Source organism: Gymnodraco acuticeps, unplaced genomic scaffold (assembly GCF_902827175.1).
Source record: "Gymnodraco acuticeps unplaced genomic scaffold, fGymAcu1.1, whole genome shotgun sequence".
NCBI classification, from domain to species: domain Eukaryota; kingdom Metazoa; phylum Chordata; class Actinopteri; order Perciformes; family Bathydraconidae; genus Gymnodraco; species Gymnodraco acuticeps.
In genome coordinates this window covers 4,027,060-4,044,913 of record NW_022992265.1, presented here as the reverse complement: position 1 = coordinate 4,044,913, position 17,854 = coordinate 4,027,060, and the positions used below count along the sequence as shown (strand labels likewise).

The following is a 17,854-nucleotide window of genomic DNA, read 5'->3' as shown; positions in this document are numbered from 1 at the left end:
AGCAACAGTACATCTAAACATGATTAAAAGACACTAAGAAAGTCTATATGACCGTATCATAAGCAGGTTTTTAATCAGTTAGTATGGAAGACTTCTTTGGAATGACAGCATTTTACATGAAGCTAGTATAAGACATAAATAGACATCTTAAAAAGGCCAGGAGGACACTCTTCTGTGAACAATAACATATCAAATGTAATAGCAGACTTTGTGCAGAGTATGTTTAAAACAAACAGAATGATTTTCTTTCTATTTGGTGCCAAACTATTCTCCTGAGAAGTCTTAGAAATGTCAAGAACTAACATCAGACTGTACATTCATTTGAAAGAACACATAGATCTGAGTGTCAACAACAAGAACAACAAATCCCTTAGTTGCTGATAAAAATGGAATCAAATATTTGAATAACTGAGTGTATCTGTGATTATTACACTGACAACAGAAAAACACTAGCTTGGAGGCAGAGAGGCCATAATGGGTTTTTGGCAAATTTTACAGGGTAGAAAAAGAACAAAACGAGGATGATCCAGTCTTTTCATGATAATGTGATTACATGATTTAACAAAGGAAGACATTTAGACAGCACTGTTATCACAAGCATATCTCATTTTTCTCTCATACCCCTGTAGCCCTTTGACATTTAAAAGTTTGGCATAAAGAAATGGAGTGTGCTTGTATCGGACAAAGAAAATGATTAAGATGCTAAAACACCACCATTTGATTAATGACATGGTTATTAAAATTAAAAGGGTTGTTGATTTTTTTTTTTTTATAAAAAGGTCATCTTTCAAAGTAAAAAAAATCTTCCCCCACATTAATTAAAAAAGGCACACACTTTGGCATAATGATGCAGAGGTCACCCTGTTGAATACCATGTCAGATCAATTAAAGCTAGGTAATCCTGGTAGGGGGACATTGTGCTGCTTTCAGGGTCTGGGGGGTGGATGCAGTTTGGCCTGGCTTATCCACTCTCGGAAATACTTCACCTCTAACGCCCGGGCATGGCGGACTGGAGCTGTGTCCTGGGCGTTGCTGTAGCGGAGGTCCAAGTGATGGGCGCCGTCAGGAATCATTATGGACACCAGAGAATCTGTGATGTTGTGGGTCACTCCGCCAGAAGACCACGGGTCCAGTCCTCCGTTACTGAAATACAACAGCATAGGATCAGACAATGTTTACTACGAGGTCGATTCAGGGTATTTAGAGCTACACAATAATTGGGGACTTTTGGTAGAATTGTTTTGCAAAGTATACATTTTATGCACATAAGAGTTTTTTTTTTCTTTATCTTCTAAGCTACACAAACTTAACTTAAGGTGGTTCATTTATGTAATTAAGTTAGTTTAGTTAAAGTGGCCAAAGACAACTTTTTAACTACTTTCAAGTCCAACTGGTATTTCCAAGTACGATTGTTGTTGTAAAAAGTCAATCGGATCCCTTTCATTTTCCCAAAGAGCCTTATAACTTCCAAGAACACAGTGATGTGATAAAATTGCTTATTAAAATAGTAGAAGGAATGCCAACTTAAGGTTTCGAACACTCTTAAGTCCCGTAACTCATTAACAAAATAGTTATTTTTCCAGTTGTTCTATTTCTGATACCAGATAATACATACTGATAGCTAAAGCAAAATGGTTGACGAGCCTTAGCATTCATTTTCCAGAAGATCATAAACCAGAGGCTGCCAGTTGTATAGTGTAAGCTAGGCTAATGGAAACCCAATGAAATTGCAGATGATGTTATTATTCCGTAGCCATTATATCAACATGTACCTAATAAGGACAAGCTAAAAGAAAAACATGTCACTTTAAACCACCAGAAATTCCCACCAAAAAAACATGTGGCCATGGACATAAAATACAGAATATGAAAAAGACAAAATGTGCTACACAATATAATAAAACACTCAACTGTGTATGTCAGTATCTGTCAACCTCCCATGTGGGCGGTAAGATACTGCTGTTCCTATTTTTGAGCGCCTTTCATTAATGATTGGCATTTGTTATGACATGTATTTCAGTTGCTTTGAAAGCTCACACATTACATTTCTGAGTGCCACCCTGTTTATTGCTTGACAAAAGCTGCTACTGTAATTGGTAGTTAACCTAACAAGACCCACCTCAGTGTTTGTGATTGAGCCACATCAGAGTCAGTGCTTTTTCATTTAAGTTTTACATACTTCAGTCTACCTCCTGTGGCTACCCAGGTGGATACTTATTGTGAGTATGCAATAAAAGCCAGTCAGAATCTGCAGTTTAAAGACTCTCACTGCGCCTGCCAAATCCAGGAAACACAGGGAACCTTCTGTCTGCCATTTTATTTTTACCTGAAGATGATGTTGCTGTGGGAGGCGATGTCCTTCGCCCCATAGACTGTGCCTGCCCAGTCAGCTCGCGGCCTGACACCAAACATGGCGTAGCACTCATCAGAAAAGGCCTGGAAGTTCCACTCCTCGGGTTCAAACATATCCTGGACGCCATCTGTGCACATGGGCATCACCATCTCTGTGCAGGCCTGGGAGAGAGGGAGTGAACACATATTCATTGTGACAGGTAAAGCTGCCCTGTGCCACATCTGGGCTGTGATTTATTCAAAATGACACGCCTGATCCCTGCGCTGTGTGTCAGCTCACCTGGTAAAACCAGCCGAGGAGGCCCAGGCTGCCGGTCGCTGTCTGAGACGTGTTGAGACAGGAGGAGCTTCCGGTGTAGTTGTAGTAGACCTTTGCTGCCTCCGAGACACCGTGCAGCAGCTGGAAGTCGGACACAGAGGGATCCAAAGCAAGATGCTTGCAGACCACCTTGGAAATGATAACACAGGAACAAGAAAACACCAAGAATTAACAAGACGTTTGTGATTGCGTTAGAGTTTAGACAAGGTGTATACCTTCCTGTGGTCCTCAGATCAAATTTGACCCTTTTCCAACTGTTTTTATGTTGGGATTTGATCGAACTGCAACAAAAACCTTACTTTTATTATAAATGTATAATATCCACGTCTTCCCGTGTCGAATTTGTAAATGTATAAAACGTTTTAGCTATTTGTGATCTAAGAAATGAGGTTACATTTTGTTTAAAGGATTTCTATTGACCATACATTCCAAAAAGAAGACTCAAACTTGTGATAATGAGAATAAAACCCAAGTGTAACACAAAGTTTATATTTAAATTTGAATTTTGGAGGACAATAATTGTTGACCGGTTGACGGGAAAACAACAAAAATGTACAGATAAATACAGCGGCATGCCTTTTTTTTTAAACTTAGAAATATAAATATCTTGTTCCCGTATGGTTCTCCATATTGTTTACAAGACTGGATCTTGTTTTCTTGTGGTCCATAAAGTGTTTTTCCACATAAAAAGTGGTGGCGCCTGATTAGCATATGAAATTCCTTGGAATCAACTTGAATTTATGGCTCTAATCTTGGCACGGGAGGAAAAAAGCGTCCATTAACTTTAAGGCAATGATCTACATTTTGCTAAGTTTTGCTCTCCGTACGGCTATTTTGTTTAACCATGGTTGATCTCTCGGAATAAGTAGCATGGATGATAAATATTTGCGTTTCAGCTTTTGTTTAATTTCACTGCGAGTTGTTATGGTTGCAGCGGCAGAGTTGGCTGTTGTTCTGCACTCTTTGTGAGGCGGAGAAACTGGGCTTTCTTGTATGGAGGTTGGAGGGGAGCTGAGCTAGTGTGGAGTCTGTTACTAAGGCTTTTGTCTGAGGACTGGGGAGGAGTTGGTGGTCGATGGATGAGGAGGGCCACAGACATGTCCAACCAAAGATTTATACTGTGAAAAAAAAACACTGCAATTGCTCCAAAGCATCTTCTCCCTACTTTTCAGATAGGATTAGGCTTATACATTCATCTCTGCCAACAGATTTCCCACCTCTAAGCCCTCAATACCCCGTTCTCACACTCACTCAGATAATCACATTAGCTTTGTCATTAAAAAAGCTCCTCTTTGCACCCACTGCCTAAACCGCTTAAACCACCCATAGGGGTCGCATACATTAAAGGCACGGAGCCAAAAAACTCAAAATGACCATTTAGGGTTTATTTCACCTGACATGGTTCTCCTGGGTCTATTCAGCGGCTCAACGATAACCAAATAAGCAGACAAAAAATGTATCACACGACTAAAAGTTTTAGAAAGTCTGCTGGAGGAGGGGTGTCGAAGCACCAAACAGAGTTGGGGGGTCAGCAGCAGAGCTTGGTTTATTCACGTGACATGCCAAGGTGACATCTAGAATACACTGAACTGAAGTCAATCAGCCTCCGCAAGACAACCGCTATACTGTCACCGGCTCTTTTACATAAAAACTGTTGGAGCTATATATTGCTTTATATTATTTAATAGTTAAACATTTACTTTTCTTGCCGTTTGTGTTTATAGTAAATGTATTCTTGGTTAGTGTCGTTATTGAAGTGAGTTAAAGTAGTAGTTCTCTTATTTTGAAGGCATGTTTGGGCACGGGGTGATTAGAGCATCTGGTGTAATGCTATATATCGGAGATAAGTGGCGGTGGGAGTAGAGCACTAGCAGGCACACTGTTTTTTTACCAGTGTGATTCAAGCAGGATAAAGAAGAAAAGTCATAGGAAAGGCTTAAGGAAAGGAATATAGGAAACCTGTGCATTGTTCTTTTGTAAATGATATTGGATCATGGAATAAAATGCACAAATGGAGATTCTTGTCTGGACTTGGATCATTGCCCTGCGTAAGATTCGCTAACTAGTGCCTCAGCAGCAGTGATATTTTAAGTTTATGATCCGTTTTATTTCTATATGATTTTGGCCGCTACAAAAACAAATGACTTTTTGTAATGTTGTGAGTTAAAAAAAGTAATGAAATTTGCTTTGTTTTTGCAATTTTGGCAAGTTATGTGATTATCTTTTCCCCAAAAAGTGTCCATTGAAGTATGTGTAACAGTCTCTTTTTAAATGAGAGCGGTGAGCCTTTTGTTTTGATGGCCTCATGAGCTGCTCTGCGCAAGTGTCCTCTTTCTGTGCCGCCATGTGAGCGTCCTCAGAGGAACACCTCAGAGATCTGAGGGAGTGTGCAGATGAAAGGGGCATTGGTATGACACACCAAAAGAATAGTGGCTTACTTGTAGCTGCTCATCTAAAGAATACTTAAAATCTAAAAAGGAAACCAGACCCCTTATGAATATTAATGAAGTTAATTGACAGCTTTTGTAAACAAAGGCTTCAACGACCACAACAAACACTTTGGCGTCTGAATCACACATTCACTGCAATTTAGGGCAGGCCAAGTCAGCCGCTTCACCAAGGACAAACTTCATTTCAAAAGTAAACAGTGACAGTAAATGAATTTAAAGTTAAGCTGGAACTTTAAATTGTTTTAGTAAAGTAGATGTTTGTACCTCGATCGGCCAGGGAGGAAGAGGCTGCAGAAAGTTTGCCTCGTAGGGATAGTCCACCATAGCCAGATTCACCCAGGTCTCCTGAAGCCAGTTCTTGAAGCCCACCGCATCGTTCCTGTTCTTAAGAGGCGCGCATAAACTGAATTCCTCTGACAGCCACTGAAGACCAGATGCTTTTAAAAAGGAGCAAAAAAGGTTTAAATGTCATCACTTTAGCAAATCCATTTTCATGTAAAGTGCATTTATGTCTACTGCTGGGAACTACAATGTGACATTCTCGTTTTAATAAAGATAAACAAAGGTTATTTTGTTAGCACTTAAGGACTACAGCTCTCTTGTGTCGTTATAGGATATGATCAAATCCTCAGGATAGCTTTAACTCCAGAATGCTAATGAAATAACAATTATATCATAGTGGTTAGAGTGAAAGGGTGCTCAAATTTAAGGAGCAAATATCCAAATGAATTTGTGAGTAAGCACTTTCTATTTTAACCATCAAAGTTAAATCAAGTAGCACATTTAAACTTTTTTTTTTTCTAAGCTAGGAATCTCAAATCTTTAGGACAGATCAACCAAAATACAGCAACAAACAACAACATTCATACACGGGGACAACTAGAAGCTTCTTTTTCACATTTTTTGGGCTAAAATCTTTGTGGGGGAAGCTTCTGTAGCAATGGAGAGTCAGGACTCAGATGCCCCTTTCACACCAGCGCTTTTTCAGCTCCGGCTCGGAGCTGGAGCCTGAAAAGCGCCGGTTTTTCCTGTTCACACCGCAGCGGCTCTTAGCTCCGGAATCGGGTTCACTTCCAGCTCCAAAAAATTGTCGGTCTAGCATAGAGGTCTAGAGGCAAGAGCTTCGGAGCTAAGAGGTGGCGTCGCTTACGTCTCTCTTACGTCGAGGCGTGCAGGAAACTAAACCCTCCTCCCCTGAACATGGGTCGACTGTCATGCCTGCCTACAAGCAGTAGTGCTTATAAACACACTTTATAAAGTCAGGCAACACTAACCAGGCTTCGTGTGATTCTGTTTATTTGTTCCTTACTTTGACCATCCGTTCATTGTTATTGATCATTGTGGAGAGAGGCAGACGTTTTGTTTTGTATTATAGCAGCTATCGGATGGAATCAATACATGGGCTGCACAGGTTGTCGTGTCCGACTATCACAAGTAGAATCATAATAAAAATACGCCGGTAAAATGTGCCTGTAGAAAACGGTTTATGCCACAATAGGATAGCAATAGCAAGTAGTCAGGTTAGCTTCGGTTGCTATGCTAACATCACCCATTTTATACCAGAGACACTTTCATAACAGCGTTGTGATACCAAACAGCGTCAATTCAGACTGACACACATTCACTTAGGCTAAGGGGAACTGGGGGTATGTATCAGCTGCTTGTGTGAGTCGGACAGTGAATACTTTAGAGCGGCCGCAGCAGTGTGAGCTAACCGGGAGCTAACGGAGGAGAATAAACTCCCGTGGAAGAGCAGCCAACTCTGCAGTGGTCGGTAAATGCCGCAGGAACACATTAATAAACAATGAACCACGGCACTCTGGAGAAAAGCATAAGGTTGGAGAAGTCGTTATTCAATTGAATCTGGCTTCGTGTGATTAAAAGCAACACGATCATCGACCCGACGCAGTTCCCCGTTGTTGTGAGCGCCGTAATGCCGTTGGGGAGCAAATCAACGATGTAAACGGTGACGTCATGACGCAGCAGCGGCAGCACCAGTCGGGTGCTGGGCGGTGTGAACAGAGCGGGAGCAGAAAAGGGAAACCGGAGCTGAACCAGAAAAGCTCTAGCTCGGAGCTAGAAAGGGAAAAGCGCTGGTGTGAAAGCCGCAAGAGAGACACGAGGAGAGCTGGAGCTTTGATGGCAAACACTGACGGTTTATTTGGAGTTACGGCCGGAGAACTGACAAAACAGGTGGTGTGTCACGAGTTGACACGGCGGCTGCCAAACTAATTCTGAAGAACTATTCTGCAGCTCGAGGTTTTAACTAGTTCGGAGTGTAATAATCAACATTCTTCATCAGCGAGACTAAACAATGATGGACCCTGAATCTAACTAGAGCTCTCGTCCATAGAAAAGAATGTGCGCCAGGGAACCTTCGTCCCTGAACAGTAAATTACCTCATGGCGGCTTGTGCTCTGTCATAGACTGGCAACAACAATGCTCCCAAGCTGCCCCTCCTTAAGAGAGATAGCAGCAATACCCAAGGCCGTAGACCTATGCCGTGGGAAAGGAGACAGTAAGAGGAGAAAATGATGAACTGTGTTGTGGTTGAACACCTAAGCAAATTATTCCCTGACAATCATCTTAATGTTTACCCTGTTTAATTGTATTTTGGCTGATAATGACAAACACCAGGGGCCTCATTTATAAAGCCGTGCGTAGGATTGCCGTGGGAAGGTTGCTTACGTAGGACAAAGCAAATAAATACGACGACATTTTCCGATTCATAAAAGACTGCGTACCGGCACAGGACTTGCTTACGGCACGTCCTACGCCAGTTTCCCTTTATGAATCACAATCAACTCGAAATGCGGTGCAGCTTTTGCGGGCTTCACGTAACGCCCACATTTGCCTATAAATAGTCAAAGAAACGCCCATTCATTCATTCATTCATTTTGACAGACTTTATGAAGAAGATCGCAGGAAATGACGACAGAACAGCTAAAAAAGACATCTCACACCATCAGATTGTGGTTATTTTGGGGAGGTCGAGATAAATCATATTGTTTGGTGGATGCCGTTTGAACCAGAGCAGCAGCATGGAGGTCGGATCGTCACCAAAATAAATAAATAAGTGGTCCGAAAAAGGTTAATGACAAAAACAAATGACAAAACAATACACATGTCCTCGCTGCGAGGGGGACCCAAGTTCCCATCAGCAAAAACACGTGGGTTTGCTATCCTGGCTCCAAGATGGTGGAATGAGCTCCCCATTGACATCAGGACAGCAGATAGCTTGCACATCTTCCGGCGCAGACTGAAAACTCATCTCTTTCGACTCCACTTCGAGCGATAGAACTATTAACAAAGCACTTATATACTAATAAAGGACTGGCTTATCTAAAGCCAGTTGAGTAGCACTTGAAATGTTTGGCTCTATGAAACCCTATGTACTTATATGATTCTGTTTTCTTCAAGGTTGTGTCTTCCTGGTCGAACGCACTTATTGTAAGTCGCTTTGGATAAAAGCGTCAGCTAAATGAAATGTAATGTAACATAGCCTTCCTCAGGCAGTGTGTTTGTACCGGGGACAGGAGACACCCCCTTGATGAGAAACTGTAAGAAATGATCGGGGAATCCCTCCAGAGTGAAGTCATGGCGACTGGATCTGAATTATTTTTTTGTATTTGGTGGTTTGTGTTCCAGCTGTCGATTACCACATATGGTGTTCTTAGTTTCCATACCTCCTGTGTTTTACGAGCGACTTATCAAGTAGGCTATTGGCGAACGGCATAAAACATGATTAAACATGATAGTATATAAAACCATGCTCGTATTTATACAACCTATAGAAATGCAAAACGGCGTCAGTTTAAAGTCTTTCTGTCCTGTTTACCGCATCATTTATGAGAATACATTTCTTAATAAGAGAACATCATCGAGGGGTGATCAATAACATAACATTTCCGTATTTATTTATTTTCTCCAAGTTACTGAGGAGTCTCAAACAGGCGTTTGTTAAATGATTTTAAGATTGGCTTTAATCAATGTTTGAAAATGAATTCTTCATATATGATAAATGAGAGGGAACATTTTATTTATGGTATTATTTCCACATATTTCTCTCCATTCTTCCTTCTGCCAACGGTGTCACAGTTTCTCGTCTCTCCTGTTGTTGTGCTTAGGTCATGGGTCAGAGTTTGCGTGGAGGACTGCACATTTTCCCGTCAAGTTTGTTTTTTATAAAAACGCAAACAGTGCGTAGAAACTGGCGTACGCCATCTTTTGAGCGTACGCACCGTTTATAAATGAGGCCCCTGGACATTACACAACTTGCTTATGTTTCATGAAATGTGATGCTATCTATCAAAATTGCTGTGCCATGGCTCAAATCAATTATTGATCTTGTATTGGTATGACATTTTCTCTACACAAATAATCAATATTTAAAGGAATTGAAAAACGATTATCTTCATCTTATTCTATTACATATATTATCAAACTGCAATCGGAATTTATTTGATAAAGTTGTGTACCACTTTTTAATAAGAAATCCGTTACATAGTATCAGTAAGTAACTCATGGCTTTACAATTTCTTTCTAAATTGCTAAAAAAAAAGAAAAAGTAACAGATATAAGCAGATCCTTTGGGTTGCCAGGTTGTGGACCATTATCCTACAGCAGGACACTTCCTTTGTCTTTATAGTTAAATGTCAAATTTAACAGAAAGGAAATGGATTGATTGATATTGATATTGATTGATCAACGTATCACATTTTAATGAAGCTAAGAATGAATGAAGCTAAGAGCTAACTTATACAGAAAAAAACTATAAATCAAGCCAGTCAATACAAATATCAAACCATTGCTAAAGTGCACCTTATTAGAAACTTTTTTCATTGCTGATAACAACTGACGGTGTGATGTAAAAAAGTAGCACTCAATTCAATAAAGCGTCTTCCTACAGTTTAGGGTTGTGAAAATAGAAAAGGTACAGGGAGCCTGTGGGGACACTTTCTTATTCAGATCTGAGCAGAATACTAAAGAGTCTAAATATTCTGAGTTATGCAGGTTGTACATTTTATGGATTCATACATTATAATCTGTCATCTGTGGAGAGACTCTAGATTTTATACCCAACAGATCGAGTTTGAGTAAACGCTGTCTGGTTTCAGGCTTTAGCACACAGTCAATCAAAATCACAAATTTAGACCATCTGTGCAGACGTGTAGAAACTCTTAAAACCAGGATACCTTATATAAGAATTGTTTTTTCTTTTTTTGGTATGTTGTAATTATTCAAGTGATATTGTGCAGTCATATATTGTGTTGACAGATGTTATGATGCGGATCTTTTCTTTATCATGTCGTCTTTTTTCCTTCTCACCTTTTATTCTACTCGTTTCATTTGTATGCTTTTGCACAGTTATTGCTACAGTTCATCCCTTCACATCCATAAAGTGATAGTATTATTGTTATTTTCAAATGTTCTACAGATGCATTTTCACTGTATGACTTACCAGTGGAGGAGACATTGTTAATAGCCTCCCAGGACTTTCTGATGTTTGCATCACAGTTATACCCGCTCCTGGCAAAGTCCTGTGTGACTACTTTGTAAAAGTCTCCACATGGCACCATACCAGGGAACTGCCATATTGGCGCGGAGGCTGCCAGAGCTCTGAAACAATAAGAAGCAAAAACGATTTAAATTTGTATCTCAAAGTTACACAAGCTGCACATCCATTATGCTGGTAGTGATAAGAGCATTTTTTAAAACATGTTTGCTGGGGCTGCATAGTGCTTTTAAAGTGAATAGATTCTTATACCTGGTGTCACACACATGAAGTGCCTCTGTAGTGTCCATAGCAAGCCCCTTTGTTAAAAACATTTTACTAATGTTTGGAGCTGCAAACATTCAACGTTTCCTGCTACATTAAGGGTCCTTCCCCCTTGAAATCAGGACTGCTGACTCAAAACACTTGCTGACTCAGTTCAATCTCTCTCCTCCGCGTTGTTGTTTATTTCTGTTTTTTTATCTTATTTTCTTATCCCTGCTGTGTGTTTTCCTTTTTGTCCCCCCCCCACGGCCCATCTTTATAGTGTAAAGTGTCCTTGGGTTTCTTGAAGAGGCGCTATATAATTCCAAGTTATTATTATTATCATTATAAATCAAACCTAAAGTCCCCAAGACTTGCTTTTATATCTTACCCAACCACAATATTGGGGTATTTCATCCTGAACCAGGCGGCGAGCATCCCTCCATAGGACCCTCCGACAGCGATGACGGGGCTCTGCTGCGCTGCAGGTAAACTTCCCTTCATGTTCTGAATCAGCACTGCGAAATCTGCCAGGGCCTGCTCTGAGGTCAGGTAGTTCAGGTGTTTGCTGTCCTGCAAGCAGATTCAAGATTCAAAGATTCAAAGGTTTTATTGTCATAGGCTACAGTGTAGAAATGGCAATGATAGTCTTACGACCCGAGCTCCTCCAACGATGCAAAATATATAATAAAATACAAAAATACAGATAAAAAATAGTGCAAGAAGTCTATATACATGCAAATAGAATATGATATATACAAGAACAGAATATTTAATAAAATATTGTAAATTAAGACGAAATGAAATACGGTTTATTGCGGTGATAACTATTTAGATAAATAAGTAGATGACAAACAGATGAATGTTTATCGAGGCACTTAACAGAGCTCAGGTGCTTAGCAGTCTTATGGCCTATGGGATAAAACTGCCAAGTATATATATATATATAATGACAAGTATAACATTCGAAAAAACTGCAGAAAAAACTAAAATGACTGATAGTGAAATCAACATTTATCTTGTAAATACTAGGATTTAAGAAACACACACATGCTATTTGGGAATAAATATCTTTAAATATATGCCTCAGTGTTGTTGCTTTTAATTTATGTATGATTGGGAGACCAAACATTTATATTAAAACATGTAAGCAAACCTATGTAATCAGACGTTATCATACAAAGATTCACTAATAGACTGCGTCTCCCCTTACACTGTAAGAGTCTTGTCCAAATGGCAGGGACTCTCCATAGTAACGATGTTCTGCAAAAACCAGCATGGCGCCCAACTCCTCCGCAATTTCCCACATGAATCCCTTCAGAGAAAAACAATGACAGGTGTTGAATTAGAGTGGCGATTACGTGCGGTGTAAATGCAAGCTAACAGATGGGGTATTTACAGTATTGTTGCAGAACCAGGTGATGTCTCCTTCATTGCCAGTGTAAAACAAAATGGGTCCTCCAGGCTGCTGCCAGTGTTTGTCTGCCACAAGGTATCTCTGCTTAAAAGTGCCATCCTCTAGGAAACCTAAATGATCAATCTGGAAGAAATAAAAACATTAAATAAGTGCATAATCCTAAATTTAAATGAAGGCACAAACTCATCATAAATACTCTCAGTTGAGCAGAATTTACCAAAAGGTGCAATGGGTCAAATGTAAATGTGTCCATGAAATACAATGTTGCAAATATATACTGATGTTAATCTACAGATAGCATTTTAGAGGAAACTGCTAAAAGCTAGATATGATCAGTGGACACCTGGACCCTTTTCAACTATGGTGTTTTGAAATAATAGTCCCTATTGGATTCTAGGGTAATTAGCCCCAATTTGTATGAAAATATGTTGGAGCCGGTTTAAAGGACGCTCGATTAGTTCCACTTTAGATGAGCTCCTTTCATCCAACCTCAGGGATTCTGGGATATTTCTGGGATATTTCCTGTATTCTTTATTAAACAAAAGCAGAAAACACCAACCACCTCTCGGAGAAGACAGCCCCATGAGGCTGCACAGAGTTGTCTGACCCTTGAAACCGCACCAACACTTCATACAAAATGTTTTTGTGTTGTTTTTTCACCCCCTCCTCACTCACTTCCCTCCTCAGTGGATACAAAGGACGCAGCAATGTTATGAGCCAGTGACACCAAAAAGATTCTGGGGCCTCAATGTGTCCATTCAAGCCTCGACTCCTCAGTGCTTGGCAATGCTATTAAGTGTGAGGGGACCATGGGACCGTTTAAAGGAACATTTCGGCAGTTTGGAAGCAAATTAGGTTTCAGCGGTACTGGTCATAAAAAAGTTTAAGTTAGAATTCTGCGCACAAAGCATTTAAAGTTGCTGTAAAAAGATATAAGTAATGTATTTTGTGTGGTTAGTTACTTTTTATTCAAACCAGGTTTCTAAATTGTTAGAATTCATATTTTGGGAGCTAAACTCTTCAATTATTGAAATTCAAACTCTCTTGAAATGCAAACAGATATAAAACCATGACCTAAATGCAAACTAAAGAGGTTGAATATCCAAACCAAAAGAGCGCCCCTGGTGATACTGTATCACTTGCACCCACTCAGTATGCATATCACAAAACCTTTTAAAGTGGTTTCATAACAAATCCACACCGTGATGAGTAGTGCCACCCTGTGGTTACTGCAGGCAGCACATGAAGAACAGTTTAATTCCAATTAAAATTCAATTCACACACTTAACATCTACTGGACCAGAACTTTAGCTATTGGACGGGAAAAGAGACACATCTGTGGTGTTACAAACAAGCAATTGAAGGCAGGAGGGAAACCACCAAAGCATGTGCTCAAGTAAACTACAGCAGTTAAAGTGGAGGATGCTAAAGGACACTTCCATTTATTGTCTGGGGGCAAGATGCAGTGAAGAGGATTTCCTCTCCTAGTCCACTTGGTGCTGTCCTCGCAGCAGCATGTCCCACAGAGAGTGCAGACTATGGCAGCATGATTGATGATTATTTTGCACAAATAGCTGCTTCTGATACTGGAGAGTGGATTGAAGGGATTTTATTTGTTCTTCTTGTCAAGAAAAAGCACACAATTTGTTTAGTGATTGGGTGAAGAAAGCACATCAGACAAGACAATGGGCGTCAGAGGGGAGGAAACGCTCTTTATCTTCTTGTCAGCGTGTCTGATTAGGCAGGATGTCGTGGGTTGGACCAGGTGTGGAGCATTGTCTCCTAATCCAAATAATGTTCCACACATACACACCATCAGCCGTTTGATCATATGATATTAGACTACGGAGTGCAACTGTTGTTTTCATTGTCAATGTATAGTTGTCTTGATTAAACTTTGGGTCTGATAAAAACAGTCCAAAACACATATTTGATCTAATATATTGCAATACAACCAAAGAAGGCAAATCCTTTAATTTGTCTGTGTGTCTGAAGAAACAAATATTGTGTGGTGATACATTCTATAAAAATACGTGTATTGTTCTGAAGGGTTCACTAACCCTCTCACTTTAACTCATGCAAACTTTGATGAATCAGCAATAGCGACTGTTTCCACTGTTTCTACTTTCTTATGAACTCGATTGTATTCTCCCAACGTTTTTGCAAATCAGGGCTGCAACTAGAAATCACTTTCATTATAGATTCATCTGTTGAATATTTTCTTGCTTAATCGTTTGATCTAGAAAATGTCAAAAATCGTAATAAATGTCTATCGAAGTTTTATGTCTTTAAATGTCTGCTTTGTTAGTCAAAGGTCAAATGATATGTTCCTTCATTTGATAGAAAATAATAGAAAAGCAGGAAACCTGCATATTTGAATATTACAATCACATAAATGATTACTCGATTACCAAACTAGTTGGGGATTATTTGTCTTTTGTTGAAGCTGTATCGCAAAGATGTCCAATGTCCAAGCTGTGAGACAGGCTTAAGCATGTGAATACGGCCTTTCGCAACATCCCTGTATGAGTCAGGTTAGCATGATTGCAGCATGAAGACACAAGCAGGCATATCACTAAGAGTCAGACTGTATGAGTCAGGGTCGCATGTCAAAAAACATGATGCTGCCCCCTCAGCATACACTCAGCGTGCCACCTGATTCTCCATGAAGTAACAGTAAATGTAAATGTAAAGGCTGAATGAAGATCTCTCAAAGCCCCCTCAGGTAAAGTGTTTCACATTCAGTGGGCCCCGGAGACCTTTTCAGGCAGGGAGCCAAGGGGGGGTGCAATTCCGCCGGCAGGAACAGAGCCAATAGTGGGTTTTCCCTTCACTACAGGAAGCCAGAGTAAAACAGCTATTGTCTACCGAAACAACACATGAACAATTTCTACTGGATTAAGATTTTAGAAAAAGAAAGTGTTACATAAAGGAGTAAACAGTAAACAATGAGCCCAAGTAGTGGTAAATAAAGTAGTAAGCAAACTTTAATAAGCCTGTAATTATATAATATTATTTTTTTAATTGTTTTGTTAAGATCCATATTGACAATAAAACACTAGCATGATTACTATTTGTTTTTTCATTCAGACTATAGGGATTATTTGTAATAATTAGGCCTATAATTGCACCTTATCTACACTACTAAATGCAACCTAGTTTATACTATAGAAAACACACCAAACCTTTACAGATAAAGTAAAACAGAAACTAGTGAAAGAGGAAGAAACTGCTTTGTGTTTGCTTTGTGAAGCATACCTGCACATAGTTTTCAAAGAACAGATTGTGAGTTAAAAAAAAAATAGATATATATTTTGAACTCACCTTTTGGTCAAAGTAAAGTGTTTCATAGCTGATGGGGCTTTCAGTTGAGGAAGATGAGCCCCCACGCCTGGAGAAAAGTTGTTGTTTGAGGGCGATCACATGCAGACAGCCGAGACACAGCGTTAAGATGCAGGTAACTGCAGCTCTGTCCACAAACCTCTCTCCAGCCTTCATGTCTGCTTCTGTCACGCACAGCTCACAACACACTGATCTGACTTCAGCACATGATAGTCAAATCGCATGATCTCCCTTGCTGGCACAGTGAAGATGAGACCTGTCCCGTAAAAGAGAGGAAGTGAGATTCGCCTGTCAGCAAATCCAGAGAGGTGTTAGTCAGACAGCATGTGACCTATATTTAGCAGCAGAGCAGAGACAGCCCGCTCGAGCACAGCATCAGTGTTCAATGTCTGCTCAACACTTTAATAACTTTAATTTAACTGTAGCCGGCTAGCAGTCCGAAGAAAGCAGATGGTTACCAATGTAAATAATGCTCGCAGTGGTTGATGGGAGTCTGAGTTTAACGTGGGCATGTTGCTGCTACGCTGGAAGCACACCCGTTCAAAGCAAGTAATATACCAGGAACAAGTTCAAAGCACGCACCCATCACTAACGAGGCCATGTTACGTTTGTCACACGCATTAATCATACAGTCTATGATTAATCCCCGTTGTGTTGCCAGTGTATATTTATTAAACCTCTGATAATGTAAGACTTTTATTGTGAAAGTCTATAACGGAAATGGAAAATCAAGTAGGCAACTATTCTGTTTCTTTACACATTTCTTTACCATAATAGTTTAAATCTTACACAATTGTTTTTAACAAATATGTGTTTCATTAACATTCAATAGTTTTGTGAATATGATAATGTGGAGATTACCTATATTTAAAATCACCAGTGCTCACTCACTACCATTTAAAATGAAGGTCATTAGCAACAGGCCAGGGTTGCGTTCCGATAATCCAAAAATCAGCTCCTAAATTCTAACCCTATCTCCTATTCCTTGACCTCTGAGTGAAACGTCACGGGGTTAAGGGATAGTGGATAGGATAATTCAAAAGGATTTAGGAGAAGAGACTGCGGTACTTTAGAGAATCTGAATGCACTTTCACTATCCGACGTGTTTATGATGCGCCAGCGGACAACAGAGAAACATATTCTTCATGACCAAAGTTAGAATTGAAATACAAAAGGAAAGTGAAACTTATGCTCGTCACCCTCTCCCTCCGGTCCACATTAATACAAATGATCCCAATACGTATGATTGATGAAAATACCTTAAAATCAATACAAATGTATTTATTATAAACGTTAGTCCTTAACATATATCACTGTGTATATCACCATTCAAACATCTTTTAAAAGTTGAACAAACCCCACAGCTCAGTAAACACTGTGAAATGTTGACTTTATTTGATCATTTCAGTAAAAACTAACGTTCATATTTCTCTTTTTGATTATAATACTGATGAACGTTCAAAACAAAGCACTTTGGCAACTTACCACATACGTTTTAAAAAGCTTAATAAGCACCGTAACTTTCATGATATCATTTCTCCGTCATAATCGTTTGTTTCCGTGAACGGCCGACTGTTGAGTGACGGCAAATGCTGCGGCTGCAATGCATTGTGGGGCAGCATTTTCTCCTCTCCTTTCGGTTAGGGAGGTCCAGTGGTTCCTAAACTAAAGGAGGTTATAAAGGAAGTTTGAAACCTCCTTTCCTATCATCTAGAGAATTCGAACGGCACTTATCATGGCTGCCACTGAGGGACTTCCTAAGCTAAATGGACTATTCGACCCAGCTCGCGTTGCTGGCTTCAAAAGTTGAGCAATGTTCAACTTTTGAAGCTTCGGCTGAAGCGTCAGCCAATCAAATAATATGCCAGTACAAGCTCTAGCCAATCAAACCGCGTGCTTGTGTGTCCGGGGCGGGATATTCATGTGATTGGTTGTTGGTCGAGTTTCAGACAAGCTCACCGGCAAGCTTCAACGCACGCCGCAGTGTGGACGCTGCGTTATATTTCTAAGTTGCATAGCCTGAATAAATTATCTACAGGCTTGGGGCCTAACAGGTTAAACAAGCATACAGTTCCTCTGGAGTCATCTTTGATGCTAGAAAATGTTTATTCAATAGTACATACAAAAACGACGGTTTAAGCCCTCTAGTGGGCACAACAAGGAACTGCAATCAAGTCAAGTTAGCGTAAATGCATCCATGATAACATACTTGAACA

At 39.9% G+C, this 17,854-nt stretch overlaps 1 protein-coding gene across 1 annotated transcript; it reads right to left on the bottom strand.

Annotated features, from left to right (window-relative positions):
- Positions 1-48: 48 nt before the first annotated feature.
- Positions 49-16,056, bottom strand: prcp (prolylcarboxypeptidase (angiotensinase C)). Its single transcript, XM_034207105.1, has 9 exons — positions 15,621-16,056; positions 12,279-12,419; positions 12,093-12,194; positions 11,271-11,452; positions 10,583-10,740; positions 5,386-5,558; positions 2,633-2,800; positions 2,327-2,514; positions 49-1,143 (listed from the first exon to the last, which is right to left on the bottom strand). The coding sequence occupies exons 1-9, from the start codon at positions 15,792-15,794 to the stop codon at positions 927-929; spliced, it is 1,503 nt and encodes a 500-aa protein (XP_034062996.1). The 5' UTR covers positions 15,795-16,056; the 3' UTR covers positions 49-926.
- Between the last annotated feature and the right edge of the window lie 1,798 nt (positions 16,057-17,854).

Excerpts from the sequence above, each read along its gene's own strand:
- prcp (XM_034207105.1), bottom strand. The coding sequence starts at position 15,794 with ATGAAGGCTGGAGAGAGGTTTGTGGACAGAGCTGCAGTTACCTGCATC. Across the intron at positions 12,420-15,620 it reads CACTTTACTTTGACCAAAAG|ATTGATCATTTAGGTTTCCT; the intron begins GTGAGTTCAAAA and ends TATTTCTTCCAG. Across the intron at positions 5,559-10,582 it reads TAACAATGTCTCCTCCACTG|CATCTGGTCTTCAGTGGCTG; the intron begins GTAAGTCATACA and ends CCTTTTTAAAAG.